This window comes from Saccoglossus kowalevskii, chromosome 6, assembly GCF_978046115.1.
Source record: "Saccoglossus kowalevskii chromosome 6, keSacKowa6.1, whole genome shotgun sequence".
Lineage (NCBI taxonomy): Eukaryota > Metazoa > Hemichordata > Enteropneusta > Harrimaniidae > Saccoglossus > Saccoglossus kowalevskii.
Window position 1 is genome coordinate 15,004,419 of NC_140646.1, and position 22,645 is coordinate 15,027,063.

Below are 22,645 nucleotides of genomic sequence, written 5' to 3' on the forward strand. Positions count from 1 at the left end.
AATGGATGATTTGGTGAAAATTATTACATGTACTAAAATATGTTTGGATATTTAGAGTACTAACAAATTCTCACTTCCGGTCCGGTTAGACTTAAAATACACCATGAATATTCACTTTAAGATTTAATTTTTGGTATATGTTGGTTCTTGGATATTTCATTACAATTTCATGTTTCCGAATAATCAGATATTTATCCCGGAGAACACAGTATACAAGGACTGGAAACTACACAGTGTAGTCAAAGATACTATGGTACATGTATACGTGAAATGTTAAAAACCTGTAGCTCCCAAACCCTAATATTGCTAAACTGTCAGTTTTATAACATTCTCAACTCCGATGAAAAAAACAAGTTTCATCCACTCACCGTGAAAGCCAATCACTGCAAAGCTACTAGTTTCTAGCTAAAATAAAGTATTTCACTGTAATAACAAATGTCTTATTCAGAGAAGTAAAAATTGATCGTTTGGATTTCGGGGAGGGGGGTATGATGTATATGTGGGGAGTGATCTAGAGATCACAGAACACCAACTTACGTAAAATACTTGAGTATTTCTATCCCAAATTGGTTTACATGATGGGTATTTTGGTAATCTCCTTTAAATGCCCAAATATTAGCTACTGACAAGCTTTACCGGTACCTTGTTTCCTCCATGATTTTTCCAATTATTGTAGTTACTTGTGGATACTGACGCAAGGTAAACAAGTGAATTTACAGACATATGAGCAGCATAACAATGTTAAAACTTCTACTAAAAAGTCAACTTAGCTGTCTAATATTTTTGCATAGCTGATGGACCCAATTACAGTCACGCACTGGAGGAAACAGTGGTTGGCATTGGCTAAGGAAAGCCCAAACTCTTCAGCCATTTTAACTATGATTACTCAATACAGTAACTAGAAAGATGTACATGTTAGGTGTACGGTTATAAGGCACGAGAACAATATCTCTAGATGTGCTCACGTTCAACGGTTGTCATGTTGGAAACGGCATACCTAAAATGAATAGTTATGAATATAATAGTGAATCTTCCAAATGAACATTGAATACAATGGCATTTTTGGTACTTAAGCCTGAGCTAAGCGTTCAAGCACACTTCGTTAGGCCATGCTGAGGTTCTGGACCAAGTCCTAAAATGGGCAAGAGTGATCCGTGCTTAACATTTCTTAGCCTGTGCTAAGCGTACATTTTTCATAGCACAGACTAAGATATTTGATCTCTTAGCCCATGCTAATGGACTGTGTGCATGAACCCTACTCTAGAGCAATTATTGTTCATAATCTCACAAATAAACAATGGTAATGACATGATATATGATGATTTTAACTTAAAAAGTCAGTCATCATTTTTTAAATCTTCTTTGTCAACTTTGGAGGAAGACACAAGACATTGACGTGTGAATAGAACAAGATAGTAGATATTTTATTTGTCAACTCTACAGGATAAAACAAACGTGTTGATGATTATGATGCGAATATGATAAGATGTAATAATATTAACAAACATTTTAATTCAAGTAAAATAAGAAATATGGAGTGTGTTTTCAAGATGAGCTTATCAAATTACTAAAATCAGACAAAAATTTAAAATAAATACAAATCAATTACTTCATGGACATTGAGTAATCTCTATTAATTATTTCAATGTACTTCTTGGATAATATACACAGTATTTCAAAGTACATTAGCAGGGTTGAAAAAGAGAAAAATTTTACTATAAGCAAATAACACTTACATACACACCTTGAGATACAATAGATATTTGAATACGTACATAGCTACACACATAATTTACAAAAATAGTCACTTTCAAGATAAAATGTTTTAACTTACTTCTGTTAAACTTAATAAAACATTAGTCGTACTCTCTCCTCCATGGCAGGGATTGTGACAGAAAATAGTGGATTCGGGTGTGTCTTATCAATCATAATCTATGCAGAATAAATGTTAATATCTGTGGGCACAATACCTGCTAGGAGTTCAATGACAAAACACACTGTGTGTGTGTGTGTGTGTGTGTGTGTGTGTGTGTGTGTGATTAAAACACAAGAATTTTATGAATGAATCATGAATAAAATTTGACTGTCTATGTAGTACATTAACAATTGTGATATGATATAGTATAATGGATAAGCAACAATCTAACATTAGGAAAATAAATAAATGAAATTAGAAAACATCAGTCATTGTTGCTATCTTAGTTTAATCTTTGATTACATGCACAGTAATTACTGTGAATTATTTGTTGATTTATATTGAAAGTTTTTTTTCTGTTTAAGTTTTAAACTTTTTTTTTATCACATCAGCTTTGTATTTTTTGTTTTGGTTTACAGCTTTCAGTTAATCCTCCGGGTGACATTTCCTTATATTTGTCACTAAATTTCATCATTTTTTTAAGACCAGACAGTTTCAGATGTTGATTTTTAGTTTTTGATGAAAAGGTTTGTCAATTTTTATAAACGTTTTTATGTGGGGGAGAAACAGACTAAACAACATCATTTGTAGCATAGTGCCAAAACGAGACAATACTCATAAGGTTAAAAAGTTTCAAACACGTTTTCTAGTTATTAAAAAGACATTTGGGCTAAGACACTGAAGCTGACTGGTGCTCACTAAGTGTAATATTCATTACATAACGACTTTTATCTCCCAAATGTAACCGTGATAAACGTTGGATTAATAGTCTCAAAGCAAAATATACAAGCACATGAAGAGAAATCCACCAAGATCTTTTCACAAAGTTTAAAAGATGTATATAATATAAAACCCCAACAAATTAATACTAAACTTGGCAAAAACCGAAAATACAAAATAAAAATCTATATATATCGTAAGTTTCTCTCTTTTTTTTTTGTGCTAAAATCTTTAAAAACCATACATTGGCTAATGATAAAACTTGACCATAAATGAAACTTCATAAAAAAAAAAAAAAATTCTGAAAATTGCTAATCCTAGGGTATGCCTAGTTGAAAGATTAAGACAAGGTTGATTATCGGAGACAGTAATGCATGAGTGGCTCAATTAGACTTATTGCAAATATAAAAAATTTTTCAAACATATCTTGTGACACACTTTTGTATCAAAATTACGCGATGGGCAGTTATTTTTATTTACAAATCCACTGGAGTACAAGCTTACTCCATGTTCTAACTTTGTTTCATCAGAATGAACTATTCCATACATAAGGGGTGGGTAGGGTTGCTAGAGGGGAACCTAGAGGCATATTTTTCCCTATATAGAATTTATATCAAAGTGTTGCAATAGATGAAGACAAGACAAACCAAAGAAAATTTACCCCCCAATAATTGGTCAGACACCCCTGATCCAAATGGTTTGACCCTCGCCAACAGAACACCTTCTTCTGCAATGTATGTACAAATTTAAAGCTAGGCAAGTGACAACACTAGAGGACGCTATGGCATGAGTATTGAGCTACGGCTCAGCACATAAAGTTGGCATGATACATGAAAATGGGGATAGAGTTTATCTGCTGACAGCGGACACATCACTACTACTGCTACTACTCTTAGTGTGGTTTCCTGTACTGTTATTATGACCGCCACTTTCCCTGTGACCGCTATTTTGACCAACTTCATTACCTACAGGAATGAAGGCGTCAAGGAGTGCTTTTACTCTGTCCGGCGTTGGCCCCCATTTCTCAAAGCCGGCATCATTCTGTAGGAAGAATGCCAATGTTCCATGCACTGCTCTGTAGTAAAGCTCGTGACTACGACAAATAAAAGATAAGAGATTCAGTTAACATAAACACAAATGAAAGCTGGTTCTAACACTGGTATCCTGGTATTGTGTTGGTCTAGATTGTCCCGAGATTGTGCGTTTCTTTACTATAGTGACATGTTATGCCACAAGCAATGCAAAAATAATAAAATCGGTATTATTGGTGCAAAAACTACAATTTTAGCTTTCTAACCATAGCATAACACTGTCAGAAACATACTCAACAACAATTTTTTTCAGCACATTTGTGAATTTTGTTTTATTTCCAAAATGGCAATTTTGAATTTGTTATCCCCCCTCCCCCAAATTAGCGACTTGGGTCATTTTTGCCTACAAGTTTATGTTGGTATCACTCACCTTGAACATGTATGTTGAGTTCCACTGCGATATTCATGTTCTAATGCTGGTATCAAACACTGCTTCCTCTTAAACCTAGCAAAACCCATCAAGTAATGTTATTAGAGTAAATATTCACTGAGAGGATTACATTGTTCACAATAATGAAAGATACAGATATTTTGTTAAGAATCAGCTAAGAATTCTTTAAACCGTTTTAAATTCACAAAAGACAAATTTTCTTGAATGAAAATTACAACATTTTGTAGCAGTAAAATTTCTTTGGGGTCCGATGACACATCAAAGGCATTTTAAGCTTTGTTATGTAATATTCGAACTCTAACGAGAGTTTAACAGTTGCTATATTAGCCATGTTTGAAACATCATATGTATTAACAAACAAGTATCAAAGTTATAAGAATTGTAATTTTCAAGAAGTCGAAAATGTAAAAAGTTGACATGAACGACGACGAAGGGCAATCACTCATATGATAAGCTCCGCTCAACAAATTCAACAAAGCAGCTAAAAAATGTCACTGGATGTGGCAAATCAGTTCAAAATTTTGTAAAAAAAAAAATTTGTTTCAAAAGTCAGTATGAATCTAATTAAAAAACAAATAGCGTAATCTAGCTTCTAAACAATATTTAACTTTTCCTGTGATTTTCTATGATTTCTTTCTCCATTTCTGACAAACTGAAAGTTTTGAATTGTGTACAGGTCCTTAATCACAATGCTCCAATTAATATTGAACAAATTATGGATGTTTCATTTCAAGGTTTTTATTTCTCAATGGTGTAAGAGCATTGTATAAATGTTACCTGCTGGCTTCCATTCTAACTAATGCCGGAGTCGGTGGATCTCTCCATTCAGGAATAAATACTATAAATGACAAAGGATCTGTAGATTTATCCAGCAATGACTGCAGAAATAAAAAAAATATCAATTAGATCTTAAACTTGAACATAATATATTCACTAATGCCAGACTCACTATATTGTAGGAAATGATGGTTATGTGGCTGAAATTTTATGTGGTCAAGGGCAACGGTCATATCAAATGTGAGCAATATACGAAAATCGTGTGGCTTTAGTAGGAGTCAGGATCATAGTGGCTGGAATTTGACGTGGGAAATATACAAAGGGTCATATGGATAAAATTAAGAAGATAAAACAATCTCTATTGTGGGATAGTAAACAAAACAAGTCAGCCATTTGAAAAAGTATTTAAAACAAGTGAACATGGATATGTGTGACATGTATAATGCTTTATATTATTGTCAAGACATGTCAGAGATACGATTCTTTAAAACATTTTTATTTGAATTGGCAACCAGTCATTTTGAATTAGACTGTTAAACAAACGCATGTAGAACACAATGTAAAGGACAAGGTATGTTAGAGTCACCAGTCAACCATTTTGAATGAAATCTGAAAAAAAAAAATAATGGCTCAAATCTGGCAGAAATGCTGAATTTTAAATGCATTTCTTACTTTAAAATAGCCATCTTGAATGAGACAGTGAAACAAATGCATGTGCATAATACGTCTGAATTAAGATATGATTTAGATGTGAAGATTAAAATGATAGGTCCAGGTTTGTCTCGTTTTTTATCCAAGTGGAAACTTAGTAAAGACCATAATAGAATTAAAAGTTGAAAATCGTGATAATCTGGTGAGGTAATATTTTAGATGACTAGATGTAGATTTGCAAAATATAGATTAATTATTACCTCAAAGTGGTCAACCATAGCTTCCATCAACTCTTCACCAAAGGGTGGATTGGCTTCAAATGATCCACTCACAGGGTAAAAATCTAAAACAGGTCTAAGAATTATAAAACAAGTTTATTATCTCAATATAGCATACCATTGTCCCCATCAAATTTTCACTGAAAGGAGGAACAACTTCCAATGAGCCACTAGTAGGGTGATAATCTAAGAAAGGTCTGTGAAATGGACAACACACGCTCACATTGCTGTTTTGCATATTAATTTTTCTTTAATCCTGTCACTTGACATATGTGTCCTGTGCAGGTTTGTTATCTGGTGGATTAGGAAGGGTTATTAGTTTTGGTGGATTAAGAAGGGTTATTAGTTTGGGTGGATTAGGAAGGGTTATCAGTTTGGGTGGATTAGAAAGGGTTATTAGTTTGGGTGGATTAGGAAGGGTTATCAGTTTGGGTGGATTAGAAAGGGTTATTAGTTTGGGTGGATTAGGAAGTGTTACTGGTTTAGGTGGATTTGGAAGGGTTATTAACCTGGGTAGACTAGGGAAGATTATTAGTTTGAGTGGACTAGGGAAGGTTATTAGTTTGGGTGGATTAGGAAGGGTTATCAGTTTGGGTGGATTAGAAAGGGTTATTAGTTTTGGTGGATTAGGAAGTGTTATTAGTTTGGGTGGATTAAGAAGGGTTATTAGTTTGGGTGGATTAGGAAGGGTTATTAACCTGGGTAGACTAGGGAAGATTATTAGTTTGAGTGGACTAGGGAAGGTTATTAGTTTGGGTGGATTAGGAAGGGTTATCAGTTTGGGTGGATTAGGAAGGGTTATTAGTTTTGGTGGATTAGGAAGTGTTACTGGTTTAGGTGGATTTGGAAGGGTTATTAACCTGGGTAGACTAGGGAAGATTATTAGTTTGAGTGGACTAGGGAAGGTTATTAGTTTGGGTGGATTAAGAAGGGTTATTAGTTTGGGTGGATTAAGAAGGGTTATTAGTTTGGGTGGATTAGGAAGGGTTATTAGTTTGGGTGGATTAGGAAGGGTTATTAGTTTTGGTGGATTAGGAAGTGTTACTGGTTTAGGTGGATTAGGAAGTGTTACTGGTTTAGGTGGATTTGGAAGGGTTATTAACCTGGGTAGACTAGGGAAGATTATTAGTTTGAGTGGACTAGGGAAGGTTATTAGTTTGGGTGGATTAAGAAGGGTTATTAGTTTGGGTGGATTAAGAAGGGTTATTAGTTTTGGTGGATTAGGAAGTGTTACTGGTTTAGGTGGATTAGGAAGTGTTACTGGTTTAGGTGGATTTGGAAGGGTTATTAACCTGGGTAGACTAGGGAAGATTATTAGTTTGAGTGGACTAGGGAAGGTTATTAGTTTGGGTGGATTAGGAAGGGTTATCAGTTTGGGTGGATTAGGAAGGGTTATTAGTTTTGGTGGATTAGGAAGTGTTACTGGTTTAGGTGGATTTGGAAGGGTTATTAACCTGGGTAGACTAGGGAAGATTATTAGTTTGAGTGGACTAGGGAAGGTTATTAGTTTGGGTGGATTAAGAAGGGTTATTAGTTTGGGTGGATTAAGAAGGGTTATTAGTTTGGGTGGATTAGGAAGGGTTATTAGTTTGGGTGGATTAGGAAGGGTTATTAGTTTTGGTGGATTAGGAAGTGTTACTGGTTTAGGTGGATTAGGAAGGGTTATCAGTTTGGGTGGATTAGAAAGGGTTATTAGTTTTGGTGGATTAGGAAGTGTTACTGGTTTAGGTGGATTTGGAAGGGTTATTAACCTGGGTAGACTAGGGAAGATTATTAGTTTGAGTGGATTAGGGAAGGTTATTAGTTTGGGTGGATTAGGAAGGTTATTAACCTGGGTAGACTAGGGAAGGTTATTACTTTGGGTGGATGAGGGAGAGTTATTTTGGGTGGAGTACGGAGGGGGGTTATTCAGGGTTGACTAGGAAGGGTTATTATTCTAGGTGGCCAAGGAGGGTTATTATTCTGGGTGGCCTAATGAGGGTTATTATTCTAGGTGGCCTAAAGTGGGTTATTATTCTGGGTGATCTAGGAATGTTTATTATTCTGGGTGCTAAAATCATGCTGGGACAAGCACTTGCTTATTAACTGATAACAAATCTAATCACAGAATTCTTCCTAAAGATCTGTGGAATAAATAAATAAAAAAAATTGCATGCGTCTTCATATACATGTTTAGAAACCAAATTTGATGAAAATAATTTTTCGACTCGTGCTTTTGTAATTCTGGATTTAAAAACCCTGGTAGGAGTAGAAATATACTGATCATAATTCCATACGAGTTTCTTTTGCAACACTACAATATTTCTAAGCATAGTGCAATGATGTATGTTGGAAAATCAACAAAATTAGCATACGAGGGACACCCAACGATATATTCCAGGGATTTTTTTAAACAAGGGAACAGGGGCGCAGGGCCCTCACACCATGGCCATGCGTCCTCTTGGAGAGCAGATCCTCTGGCAACCATAAAATTTTAATTGACCAATGATCACATGTGACCACAGTCTTCAACTGTGACCTGTCTGATAGTAATTTTGGCCCCAAGGAAGCCATAGAATGCTCCATTTTAACTTATCAAAATTATCAAAAACTCCACACCCTGAGGAGAACCCTATCTCCCCCACTTGGTGGTGCAGCTGAATTGCAGTGCTCCCTCTTGCAGTTTTTTTCTAGAAAAAAACACTGATATTCATAGTTGTCATTATTTCAGCAATAGTTCCACTCGTGTCTGCTGGCATCAAACTAAGAGAAGATATCGTGGGATTACCGGTATGTATAAATATAACTGACACGACTTACCCCCTTGATCCAAAGTAACTATCCACATCATTAAACGCAGAACAGTACTGTTTGAAATAACAATTTAAAGGTGATGCAAAACACTCAAACGTCACTCCAAAGTGTCTATTCAATACTTGAAACACAGGGATTGGTAGCGCCCCCTGTAGACCACTGCCTTCGTTGGTGCGCAGACCAAACATTGTCTGAATAAAACGCAAATAACGGAAAAATTGCGTATATAAATATCAACTTTAATATAAACAAGTCATTGAAAATGACACAGTCCCCGTTAAGTTCTCTTTGTGCTCGTCATATTAAAGTGGAGGGGTTGTCACAAGCGTGTCCTTGAAACTTGAGTTCCAAGTGGTGTATACAACAGATTGTTTATTTACATCAAAACACTTGTTTCGTGTTATAGTAATATAGCCAAAATAAAAACAGCCATTATTCAGCCATCTTTGATCTGATTATGAAACACACTGATATGTATGGTGCATAAATTGTGGAAATATAGTAGTAAGGCCAAAAAGTCAGATGGCTGTTAATCGGCCATCCTTGACCAGATTTTGAAACAAATTGTCATGGACATGCATCCTAACATGTATAAAGTACATGTATGTGCCAAATTTGAATGAAAACTGACAGAGCACGTCCAAGATACCGCATAAAAAAACAAAAACAAGATGCCTGCCAGTCGACCATCTTTGATCCAATTGCGAAATAAATCGTCATGGACATGTATCCTAACATGTATAATCTATGTACCAAGTTTGAATGACAACTGACAAAGCATGTCCAAAATACAACATTTTCAAAAAACAAGATGGCTGCCAGTCGGCCATTTTGAATCGAATCGCTAAACCACTACATGTGCATATGTCCCACATAAGGTACTAGGCACATGAAAGAATGAACGGAATCGGTCCACAGGATTCTGAAATATGACGTTGGATAGACTGACGCACGGACAGACGGACACATGGAAGGACAAACGGACAGACTCAGGAACTCACGGACGGTCGGGGACATGTATCCTAACATGTATGATCTATGTACTAAATTTGAATGAAAACTGACAAAGCATGTCCAAAATACAACATTTTCAAAAAACAAGATGGCTGCCAGTCGGCCATCTTTGATCCAATTGTGAAATAAATCGTCATGGACATGTATCCTAACATTTATAATCTATGTACCAAGTTTGAATGAAAACTGCCAAAGCATGTCCAAAATACAACATTTTCAAAAAACAAGATGGCTGCCAGTCGGCCATTTTGAATGGAATCACTAAACCACTGCATGTGCATATGTCCCACATAAGGTACTAGGCACATGCAAAGAATGAACGGAATCGGTCCACAGGATTCTGAAATATGACGTTGGATAGACTGACACACGGACAGACGGACACACGGAAGGACAAACGGACAGACTCAGGAACTCACGAACGGTCGGGGACATGTATCCTAACATGTATGATCTATGTACTAAATTTGAATGAAAACTGACAAAGCATGTCCAAAATACGACATTTTCAAAAAACAAGATGGCTGCCAGTCGGCCATCTTTGATCCATTTCTGAAATAAATCATCATGGACATGTATCCTAACATGTATAATCTATGTACCAAGTTTGAATGAAAACTGACAAAGCATGTCCAAAATACAACATTTTCAAAAAACAAGATGGCTGCCAGTCGGCCATTTTGAATCGAATCGCTAAACCACTGCATGTGCATATGTCCCACATAAAGTACTAGGCACATGCAAAGAATGAACGGAATCGGTCCAAGGGACTCTGAGATATGACTCCGGACGGACGGACGGACGCATGGACGGACGGACACCGAATTACAAGTCCCCGTTTTCGGACTTTGTCCGAACGAGGACTAATAATTAGTACCGGTATATGTTTTCATTACAGGGTGGAAAAATAAGTGAACACAATATTGACTATTTTTTTGAGGGGTCAAAAATAAGGTCAGTCAGTACAAAAATATTCATCAAAATTAGAGAATTAAAGATATCATCACGAAATGAACAAATCTGAGAGAGGTCCACGTGTAGTACCTAGATATGTAATATCAAAGCAATCAGACTTTCAGTTTTTAACAAGAAGTCGAAAATATCACTTTTTACCAAAAATGACAAAAATATTCATCAAAATTAGAGAATTGAAGATATCATCATGAAATGAACAAATCTAAGAGAGGCCTACCCAAAGTACATATACACCAAGTATCAAAGCATTCAGGCTTGTAGTTTTCAAGAAGAAGTCGAAAAAGTAAAACATTGACACAGACGATGGACGCCGACGACGGACAATCACTCATATGATAAGCTCCGCTCGACAAAGTCGACAGCGAAGATAAAAAATGAAAAGTTTACACGGACGACAGACAATCACTCATATGATTAGCCTTGCTTGACAAAGTCAACAGCGGAGCTAAAAAAAATGTCTGCACTATTATGCATAGCTATGACAATAGCCCATTTCATGGAAGCAAATAAACAATCAGTAAACGTAATAATTATTTCACATTTGACAAACGTATACAGACACACATTAGGAGACTATTAACAAACTTACCTGATACCTTTTCAGCAAGCACCATGCTCTTCCAAGAAAATTATCAAATCTTGGATCATCAAGGCAATGTAATTTATATAACTGTTCCTAAAAGTAACAAAGACACAAGTTCTTTATAATTACTGAGAAAGATTGCAACTGAATATCGTACTGTTTTATTGTATAAAAGTATTGAAATGTGTTCGAACAATAATTTTAAATCATCAACTGCCCTAAAAATATAACCACTACTGTAAAATACAATACTTTTAGCAGAAATAAATTTTCGCTGAAACGATTTTTTGGGTGTTTTGTATGTACAAGTCCATTTTCACTAATTCTTGATGAGATATATGTAAAGCTTATACTGAATTCAAGTCTAAATGACGACAAGTAACAAGCATACTTTTTTGACTTACTAATTTCTGGAAATGAGCTGAATTTACTTTACACACTTGGTCTTTGTATTTCAAACACGTCAACTCTCCTTCTACAGTATAGTCAACTCTTGGTAACCGTGGTGATGGAACAGCCAATTGCACTGCATAGCATGGTACTTTTCTGTGTTGTGGATCTCTATAATATGGCACATCTGAAGACAGAATACAAATTGTTTTTTTACACGACAATGTTTCAACAACTGACCAAGTACTATTCCACTCATGGTGAATGAAAAATGTAATTTGCAGTTCTTTTTGAGGCAAGTGTTTGGGTAAGCGCCAACATGTGATTTTTTGAGCTGAGTACCCAGCTTGTTGTAATTTTGCAGTATTTTATGTGGTATTTTCATCCTACCATAGTAGGAAACGTGAATTCTAAATATGGATTGACTACATGGATAAGCATCCTATAATAATAAAAAAACATGGCTGCCCCCAGGGTTTGTCCGGACACTACAAAGTGAAGTTCACTAAATCTGTTCTAAACGTTTTGGATTTCGGCATTTCCATGATGTATTCCTGGGAGGAAAAGATGTATAATAATAAGGTTACTACAAGGATACTGCGAAGTATGCACTCAGACAGTATGCGGTCCCACCGATCTCCGCTGCTCGTTAGTCGATACTCCTGATGTCTCGTCTTCGTGCATACTTTGCAGTATACTCGTAATAACCTCATATTATTATACACGGAACATGTAGTCTTTTTAATCATACAGTAAAATATGACCTCATAATCTACAAGAAATATTTTTACTCTGTGATCCGAACCTACTGTGAAATAATTTATTTTAGGTGGAATTAATTTTTGCTGAAAAGTGTTTTTGGGTGTTTTTGTATAAATTTTTTTTCGCTGATTTCTGACGAGTTGAATGTGAAATATAGGAAAAAGGTATATTCGCTGGATTTTATTTTCACTGAATCACTCCTTCAGCAAAAATAGCTAAAATTAATTCAAGGCGAAAATAAAGTATTTCACAGTGTTTATTTCTTAATATAACTATGCACATTAAAAACTTGACCATGCTGTGTTTCAATGTTCTTGAAACTGTTTATGATCACTGATCGGGAACTTGTATATTAGTGTTCCATAAGGCATAAGCTCGCCATACTGACGCTCGTCAAAATGCCAAGATGCCGTGGTATTGCAGAGATTGTCATGTCATAACATCTAATTATTGTATTCCGAGGTACAATTATTCAAACTAAGGTGAGTGGTCAAGTAGGAGAATAGACATACCGGCACTTCTCAAAGTGTGTAGACCATATTCTTACTACCCAGAATGCATGGAGTAGTAACTGACGAGCTGGGATAATTGGTGATACAGACACAGATAAATAAATTAAATTTTATCACCAAGTCCAGCATGCATAGTGAAATATAACTTACCAGTAATACCATGTTCTCTCAAAATCTCCCAATGTTTTTCACTAATTTTTTTAGCAGCATCACGTGACATCTGGTTCATTTTTTTGCAAATGCTCTCTACAGAGTGCTTAGCTGCATCTGTTAGATGTGGTCCACATTGTTCTTTCAGGTGTCCCAAACGCTCCTATCAGAGGTAAAAAAGAAATGTAAGACATGCATTGTATTTCCTGTATAAAAATTGCAACTCCAATAGAGGCATATTGTGTATATACATGTATCATTTTCATAAATCAGTATTATATAAGTGGTAAAGTAGATTTTATTTCCCCAAAGGTATAATACAAATGCAGTACAGAATAATAATGCCCCAAAACAATCCTGTAACTGAGTATGTAAGCTTCTGATAAATAATAATACAGATATACTTGCTCTATTGGTGGTACAAGCACTTGCGTAAATGACATGGGTGTTATATTTAAAAAAAAAATAGATCTACAATACAATACACATAAATGGTTTATGTATGCTTCTAATCAAGTAAATTATCTTTTTCAACACCAGACTTTTTTGCCCAAGTTTGACTGCACTTTTTTTTTATATTTTTCAATATTTCTGGAAAAGAACCCTATTTGTGGAGCTTAGAGACAAAATTTGTGTCAAATTTCCGTTTTTACTCAAACTTTTTTACTATTTTTGTTCCAATCTTCTGAAGACAGGACATGAATGTCACAGTCCCTGTTATTTAATTATAAAATACAACTTGACTTCTTTGTTAATTAAGGTCTTTGTATATTACCAGGACCTGGGTTTGTTTCAGTGTCATCACTGTAATTCCCATCAAAATGTAGCCTTGACAACCCCTCTACATTTACTACTGAGATTGGTAATGGTATGACCCATCTGTCACTGATCCAGATCAAGGTCATGACATCACTAAAAACCCTAGCATTACAATCTAAGCTAATTATTTATTCTGAGCATGCTCAGTTGTATTCTCAGTGCAGTAGGGAGAGGTAATTTTGGATGAAAATCTTAAAAAAGACCCACATAGGATTTTCTGGAAAAAAAAATTACATGCATATACAACAGAAACTTATTCATCAACCTGCCCAGTTTCATTGAAACCAGAAATAAGAAATAATAGTCGACTACAAACTGAACTAATTTGTGATGAAGAGAGAACTGGTGGTGAAAAGGTTAATATACATAGTTTTACCAGTACGTTTCAGAAGAATATGTCACATGTACAAATAACTACCTTTACAGTCTACAATGTGATTGGCTAAAATGCTAATGAATATGCATAATATTTCAACAGATACTTGAGTGAATTTACTGGACTCACTGACCTGGTATTCTTCTACTGAAGCCTGTTGTTGACTTCGTAGCCAACTAAACGTATCTTCCACATTCCATTTGACAAGTTTTCTGCTTTCTGATGACACATTCCTGTTAAAAATACAATTTTGTTATTATGTTTCATACCATGCCGACCAATCTGACCACTCGAGACAGAGGCCTGCCTAACAACAAGCAGAAGTGGTTGTTGCCACAGGAGAACAATTTTAAGCAGTATTTCTTTCGAGCATATCAGAAACAAATTTATTGTGTGTAAAGTCAGACTTTTATATATGTCACTCACATCAAAATACATTTTTTTAATTGTATAGAATAACCCCTCCTCCAATTTCATGATTTAAAAAAAAAAACAATAATTAAAGTGATTAATATATTTTATTGTTATGTAAATTAGTCAATTTGCTATTGTATTTACTAGCAAAGAATGCTCAATTAGAAAATACATGGAAGGAGCCAGTAGGATATGATGTTGTATGCATGTTTTACAATATGCAATGAGGATAGGAAGAGGACATGGAGAGCTAATGTTTACTATCCCAAACCAATGGAAACATTCAGGAAACTGGTCAAAATAAAAAAAAAGATTATTTCTGAAGTGCTTGCCATAAAGGCAGAAGTTTCCATTAAAACATTGTTGAATAGAAATGCTATTTACATGAAGAACGCAGTGGAATTCACATTCATGTTTGAGAATAATTTTTCTGAAAAGTGATATATAATATACTGTGGAATACTTTATTTTAGCTGGAATTAATTTTCGCTGAAAATGCTTTTTTGGGCGTTTTGTATGGATTTTATTTTCACTGATTTTTGATGAATTTAATGTGAAATATAGGAAAAAAAGTATATTCGCTGGATTTTATTTTCACGGAATCATCCCTTCAGCAAAAATAGCGAAAATAAAGTATTCTACAGTACCTTGAATCAATCCTTTTTTTAGCAGCTTCGGAATATCTGAAAAGTTGTTTTCTGGCCTCGGATGCGTATTTAGGTCGGTATAACTTGACTGGAATGTCACTTATAATTTCACGATACATGGAAGGCGAGACAACAGGAGAACAGTCACTAGGCAACAACGGGTCATTGCCCTTATCAATGACTTTCCTTTCCAGTAGCCACCTGTTGAATGACTCTTTTGGCGCATCAAGACCTGCAAGAAAAGAGTACGTAGATTACGGTACATACATTGGGTGTGAATTGGGTACCTCTATTGGATGTTTTTTCAAACAAAATATTAAACAAAATTTTCTAAAAAATATGATATGGGATTGGATGGAATGGGAGTGGTAAGCACAGGAAAAGTGTGGCTTTCTGCATCCTCTTCCAAGCCAAGTCAATTCTATCTCTGGCTGACCAACAGTTCACCAATGTTTTACGTAAAACTTACTACATGCTAGCTTGAAATATGAGTAAGAGGGTTGGGTATATTACTAAATTTTAGTATACAAATATACTAATATATTTCACTCCATCAAATCAGAGGAATCTTGTATCATATTTTTAGGATAGAGGCACATGTAAGCATTGGTTTGAGTGGAATATTTATAATATTATTTTAGTCATGTCATTCACACAGAATTGGTCGTTTTGCAGCAAATTTATGTCCTTAATGCTGCACACAATAACAATTATTTGAACCTTACCTTCTCTTGATTTACATAACTCTGCATAACTAATCCGCAGTCTATTACAGATATTTGACCGTTCATATTCTATCTCTGGTTGCGGAGGTAACACATTGATGGGTTTCCGTTCCATAAACAGAGCATTAGTGTTGATAGCAAAATCCCAATATTGACTATAAATAACAAATATAATACAAAAACAATTTAGTAAAATATATACACGCAATATACACATTACACGGCACACATAGTACTGTAAAATCTGTAATAGAAACCATGGCTTCTATTAAAATGGTACAATACAACAGAGGGAATGCGGCTTCTATTAGAGCATCTACACATATGAGAAATGATGACTTTTTTTTCTCATATATTTTCTCTTATATTAGAGATGCGGCTTCTAATACAGATTTTATGGTAGCACATTGTGTTGCGACAAATGTGGCAACGCTTTTAGAAGACATCATATAGACACTAGGTGGGCATTCTTGCACGCCAATATGAGGGATGTTTAAAGTGCGGATATTTGTCAGAAATCGCAATAAGGCAAAAATATGCATCAAGAGTGCAATAATTGTTGAAAACAAGCAGCCAGTCGGCTGAGATAGCTCCGCTGTTAGCAATGCACATTTCAATTAAAGAACTGAAGATATCATTAGAAAATGAACAATATGTATAGTATCAAAGCAACGGACCTTGCTGTTTTCAACAAGAATTCAAAAATATCACTTTTCACCAAAAATTACAAAAATAATCGAAATTAAGTAATTGAAGATATTACCACGAAATTAACAAGGTCCACATGTAATACCTATATATGTAATATAAAAGCAATCAGACTTGCGGTTTTTAACAAGAAGTCAAAAATATCACTTTTTACCAAAAATGACAAAAATATTCACCAAAATTAAAGATATCATTACAAAATGAACAAATCTGAGAGAGGTTCATATGTAGTACCTATGTATGTAATATCAAAGCAAATGGACTTGCGGTTTTCAACAAGAAGTTGAAAATATCACTTTTTACCAAAATTGACAAAAATATTCACCAAAATTAGAGAATTAAAAATATCATTACAAAATGAACAAATCTGAGAGAGGTCCACATGTAGTACCTATATATGTAATATCAAAGCAATTGGACTTGGGGTTTTTAACGAGAAGTCGAAAATATCACTTTTTACCAAAAATTACAAAAATATTCACCAAAATTAGAGAATTGAAGATATCATCATGAAATGAACAAATCTGAGAGAGGTCTACCCAAGGTACATATACACCAAGTATCAAAGCATTCAGGCTTGTAGTTTTCAAGAAGAAGTCGAAAAAGTAAAACATTGACATGGACGACGCCGGACAATCACTCATATGATAAGCTCTGCTCGACAAAGTCGACAGCAGAGCTTAAAACAAACAAAAGAGGTAAGAGTTCCTCAGGGACTCCTTAATCATAACTTTAATCCTAACCTCCATTTTCCCTCCCAAGTTATTTGTATATACATTTTTGTACCCTTCTTATTTGGAGGGGGCATACCATGTTAGGGTTGAGGTTAGGAGGCCTTAAGGAACAAATTATACAACTAATAAATTTCTAGTTTTAGGAACAAAGGGTAAAAAAAAATGAGAGATGCTTCATGGCAATCACTTTTACTTTATGTTTCGAGACGTGGGTACAACAATTGAATTTCCTTTTTTCATGGTCGTAAAATGTCATATAAAACCAATGACCGTACGGTGGAAAAATAAATGCATTGTTTAAGTGTATGGTTAAGTGCATGGTATTAAACAGCAATGACATACATTAAAAAGCTTCTACATGAAAATTGCCCTGGCCTGCCAATTGAGGTGAGAAATAGGAAGGAGGTCTTACCTAGGAACTATTGGAATCTGTACACCACTTGATGGTTTTTTGGCAGGTGGACCCATAGCGTGGTCTTCAGATAGCCTACGCTTCTGTCCAATATCAAGGCTATTACGGGATAGTCTTATATCCTGCTGTTCACGATTAACTGTGTTTATACCCAGGGGATCATTCTAGAATAAAAATAAATAGAAACATACATATATGCTGTAACACAATGAGTGATAGCAAAGAACATTTCCCAAAATTAAAAGAATTCACCAGATCCGGGGACAAATTGAGAGACAATCACTAAATACGGAACCATTGACATTGTGACATTACATACATGACAGTAAAAACTGTTTAACGAACATGAAATAACAGAATTACAAATAAACGTATAGACAAAACACAGTCAATTAATTTGCACAAATCAATACAGCACCGGCAAACACAACAGGTTTGCAACTAGAGGAACTGTCATACAAAGCGTGGAAAAACTAGTCTTGCATTCAGAATTCTAAAATTCTGTAATTTTTTTTTTCTTCAGTCATCTGATATTAAAGTACTAGCTGAACAATGTAAGGAAAAACAATAACTACCGATGCGATCAGGAAAATTTATCCTTTCCACAATCTTTCAACAAGAATACTCAGGCTAATAATTCCACCTTTGGTTAATTTACATATGACATGTTAACAAGGTCAAAGGTCATATATAATAAGCACATGTCAGCTGATGTTACAAATGTTGTCTTTTTTTCCCATGATGCTCCCACTTTAGTTTAATAAAAGAATATCTAATGTTATATTTTTATATCTATATAGGATATGCAAGTATACTGATGTTCTAGGCCAGGGGTGGTGCTGTTGTGAGATAATGAAATACAAAATTTAAATTTAGACAACAAAACAGAGCAAGTTTTATCTGTCTATCACATTCAAAATAATTTACAAGCAGTGAAAATTAGTAATTTGCCATGCATTTTTGTAAAAAAAAATCTTTGCTTTTTAGTTTACAAACTTTATTTTGAAAAATAATGATTTTTTTTTTCTTTTGGAGGGAAGAAGGGAGGGTTTGTGGGTCTCGCCTTAACTACAACAGTTTCTATATTGTTACATGCAGCCATGGCTTCACCCTGGAGTTTTTTTTCCTGAGTTCACATGAAAGGCCTGTCCCACAGAAAACTGGGAGGGCTCTAGACTCATGAATAGGGTATATTTTCCCAAGCCCTATAGGAGTAACTTCTGGATTAGCCACATACGAAGTAGACACTTGAGTTTATGTTATTATTTGAATCTAAAACATATAGAGCAATTATATTGGCTTAGGGTTGTTTGCAGGTATTAGATTTTTATACAATTGTTTCATTTTATGTTGTTCACAAAACTCACATAAAAACTTGTACTACTACTTTAAGGGTGAAAAACAATTGCTTAAAAAAAAAAAAAAAAAAAAAAAAAAAAACGGCAATGTTTGAGTCATTTAACAGTGATTTTGTCTTATTTGAAAATATCATTTGGTGACATACATGATATTAATTATTGCCTGTTTTTTTAATTTTTACCGATAATTAAGACCCAGTAATTTAATTACATGATCAAAAGAACTCATTGTTTTCCTGCCCAGTAAAATTGCTTGAAAAATTAAAATAGCAAAATCAAATGCCAATGAAAATAGTAGGTTGTTATAAGATGGATAATTCTGATTGTCACAAATTATTAGGAGATTCTGGGAATTTTCCATGAAATTATGCCTTTACCTGGATTCCTATAGAAATTTAACCAGCAATGATTATTTTTGACATTTTGTCACAGGATTTTCTAAAAATCATGATTTCTATCGGGTAAACTCAAAAAGCTATGGCATATATGCAAATCTATAATAACATAACACTTTTGAAATAAAATATTGTGATACAATATTCATACTTTTTATTAGATCGAAATACCCACGAATGATGAATTTTGTGCATGCACAGCGTACACATCAGGTTTCAGGTGTACATATACAGGCTGAAAAAACAACATGCAAGTACCCAAGTATTTTGAACCCGATGTGAACAATTCTTTTTATTTAATAGTTCTCATTGTTTATCCTGAATAAAAACAAGAATGTACAAAGCTGTACAAGACTTCAGGAAGCACAACCTAAACATCTTTCATTTCAGTGCTGTGTCTTCACAATTTTCAATTAATTCAAGGCCTTCTCAGAAAGCTTATCGCTTTAAGATTTTTTCTTCTTCATTTACCATTTTTTTCTTTTTTAATTATCAAGTTTACTAACACTTTGAAAGGAATGCAAAGTTAACCCAGCCTGAGAATACTGATCTCTGAGGTTCAAGTCCTGGATTTCATGATTAATAGCTTATCAGAAAACAAAACAGCTTAAGTAAGATTTATTTTCATGATATTATTATGCTATTTTATGCAGCATCAAATGACATGTTAAATTTACAATTTGTGATTACATCACAGGGAAGTATTGCAGTGACACATCACACTAAAACAAGTGAAATTCACTCTGGTTATTTGATACTGTTCGTACCTGTACAAAGCCAGGGCTACTCAGCGGTGGAATATCCCACATAGATTCATTTGTCCTTTTATTATAGTAATATGGCCGCCTCTCACGCTTGCTCCAAAATTTCCTCCATCCCATTTGCAGCAGCTCTTCCGGCAGGTCATGCACTGGATCAGGACCGGTAGGGGTTGATGGCTGTGGAGAGAGTGGTGAGGGAACATTCTGCCCCTGGGGAGAAAAGGGTTGTCCCTGTGGAGATGGTGATGATTGATACATTGCTGTTCTTGACTGTGTTGGGGGTGAGATGGCTGCTGGAGAGCGATGATGCATAAAATTATAAGGCTGATCCGTAGCGGTGTCTGATGGACCAGGCTTTTGTTTTGCTTCGTCCATTGTTTTCAGCAATTAGTTTAATGACGCAGTCTTTTTGAGGCTCATTTTTTTCCGATCCTGCATCAACCTAAACAAAAATGTTATAGATATTTAATCGGTGAATGTTCAGATGACAGTACGATGTAACAATATATTACAACGCACGAGAATACATTTGTATAACCTCAATCACTCTCTGCACGGAAAGACACTTCCGCCACAAACGTAAACAAAGTGTAAACTACGGTCAGTAATACACACCAATCCAGTGATCTGCAGAGATGCAATAGTGTTTACAGCGTTGGATGAATTATATGCAATGTAAATAACGGCGACAACTCTGCCCAACAGAATCGAATGTGAATTTTCTGTACCGATCCATTTGATTCTAGAAGTGAAATTTCATGTATTGTGTTATAATGTAACTACTGTATCTTTCATATTGTGATTATGTCGCATGCATACAATTTACAGCTGTGAAACAACTCATATACCTAACATGGACATCTTAAGAATATTATATAATATATTCTTACCTCCGATTGTGGATCAGATTACATCCAGGTACAGAAATGATAAAAAGAGCGCGTCGATCTAGTTTTCACAGCTCGACCAGTCCGCCATTTTGCCTCGCACAGCATCATGGGAAATATTAAATGCGTTGGTAATATGGTGGCGCTGTGCACGAGCTTTAGGCTGGTTGATTACTGTAACTTATAAAATGGCGGGAGAGTTAGATATATGTATGCATTGGCGTAAGTAAGTACTGGTATTCAGTCATTTGTTGTATTTTGTTTTGTGCAAACTATTCACCCATAACACAGTAGCGAACTTGAAACATCTTATAGGATAATCAAAAACACAGTCTCAACCAACTTGTTAGCTGCAGTTGTAGCTCTTGGTTTCGCTACAATAGTTCGATTGTTGGTAACTTTATTTCGTTCACTAGTTTCGCGATCACCCCGCCGACGGACAAAATAACTGTACCGCCAATAACGAAACCCACAGCGAAACCAAGAGCTTATGAGCCAAGCGCGAATTCTTATTGATTATAACATTTTATGACGTCATTGCAGCTGATTATTCGCGATAATGTATCCCATTATTGAGCATCAAGGCTCTGTGCCATGGACATAATGTTTATTTTTCGAAAACGAATAAATATAACTTTATTACACAACTAAATCATAAGTGGATTTAGTAAGGTAAAGAGAATAACAATATATAAATAAACAAATAAAATAAAAAACAAACAGTAAAACTGAAAAAAAAAAACTAAAGAAACATCAAAATATAGATAGTATCTTTCAAGTATAGTGAAAGGGCTTTTGCATTTTTCATTACCCCAAGAAAAATATCATCTGGTAAATTAGGCTTGAGATCACAACCTTCAAAAAGTCTTTTCCTTTCACTTTTAAAGGAAGAACATTTAAGGATAAAATTCTTCTCATCATCAAGAGAATTTATATTACATCTTTTACATGTTCTGTCATCTGACAATTTTTGGTTAGTTCCTTCTCCCTAGTTCAATCTCTAGATTGTGATCACTGAGTCTAAATTTACTTAACATTTTTCGAAGGTTGAGAATTTTCAAACTAAAAATTGATTTCTAAATCAATTAACATAAGCAAATAGTAAGGATGGTGAAAGGAATAAATTGAGGACCTACTGTTTATTTAAAGAAAATTTTGAGTTTGAAAATTATCTGAAAAATAAATTGATTTCTAAATCAATTAAGGAATAAAGGGGTAACTATTTAAAAATTGTTAGATCATATGTAATTAATACTAAAATCGACATCAAATAAAATGGTCTATTGCCAGTAACAGCTCAATATCAGGACAATTTTGTGAAGGCATCGTCATCTGCTCTATACGCTAAAGTGCACTTGGTCAAAGCGTTCAATCAACTAAGCACGCTTCTAGATTCCGCGACTGATG

The 22,645-nt window shown here is 34.8% G+C and overlaps 1 protein-coding gene across 1 annotated transcript; it reads right to left on the reverse strand.

The window, feature by feature from the left end:
* Positions 1-1,399: 1,399 nt before the first annotated feature.
* On the reverse strand, positions 1,400-21,335 carry LOC100378944 (mRNA (2'-O-methyladenosine-N(6)-)-methyltransferase). Its single transcript, XM_002730933.4, has 14 exons — positions 21,242-21,335; positions 20,358-20,793; positions 17,838-18,001; positions 15,984-16,138; positions 15,259-15,490; positions 14,331-14,430; positions 13,003-13,165; positions 11,593-11,765; positions 11,195-11,281; positions 8,623-8,807; positions 5,806-5,899; positions 4,895-4,995; positions 4,097-4,171; positions 1,400-3,728 (listed from the first exon to the last, which is right to left on the reverse strand). The coding sequence occupies exons 2-14, from the start codon at positions 20,724-20,726 to the stop codon at positions 3,485-3,487; spliced, it is 2,142 nt and encodes a 713-aa protein (XP_002730979.1). The 5' UTR covers positions 20,727-20,793; positions 21,242-21,335; the 3' UTR covers positions 1,400-3,484.
* Positions 21,336-22,645: the final 1,310 nt, after the last annotated feature.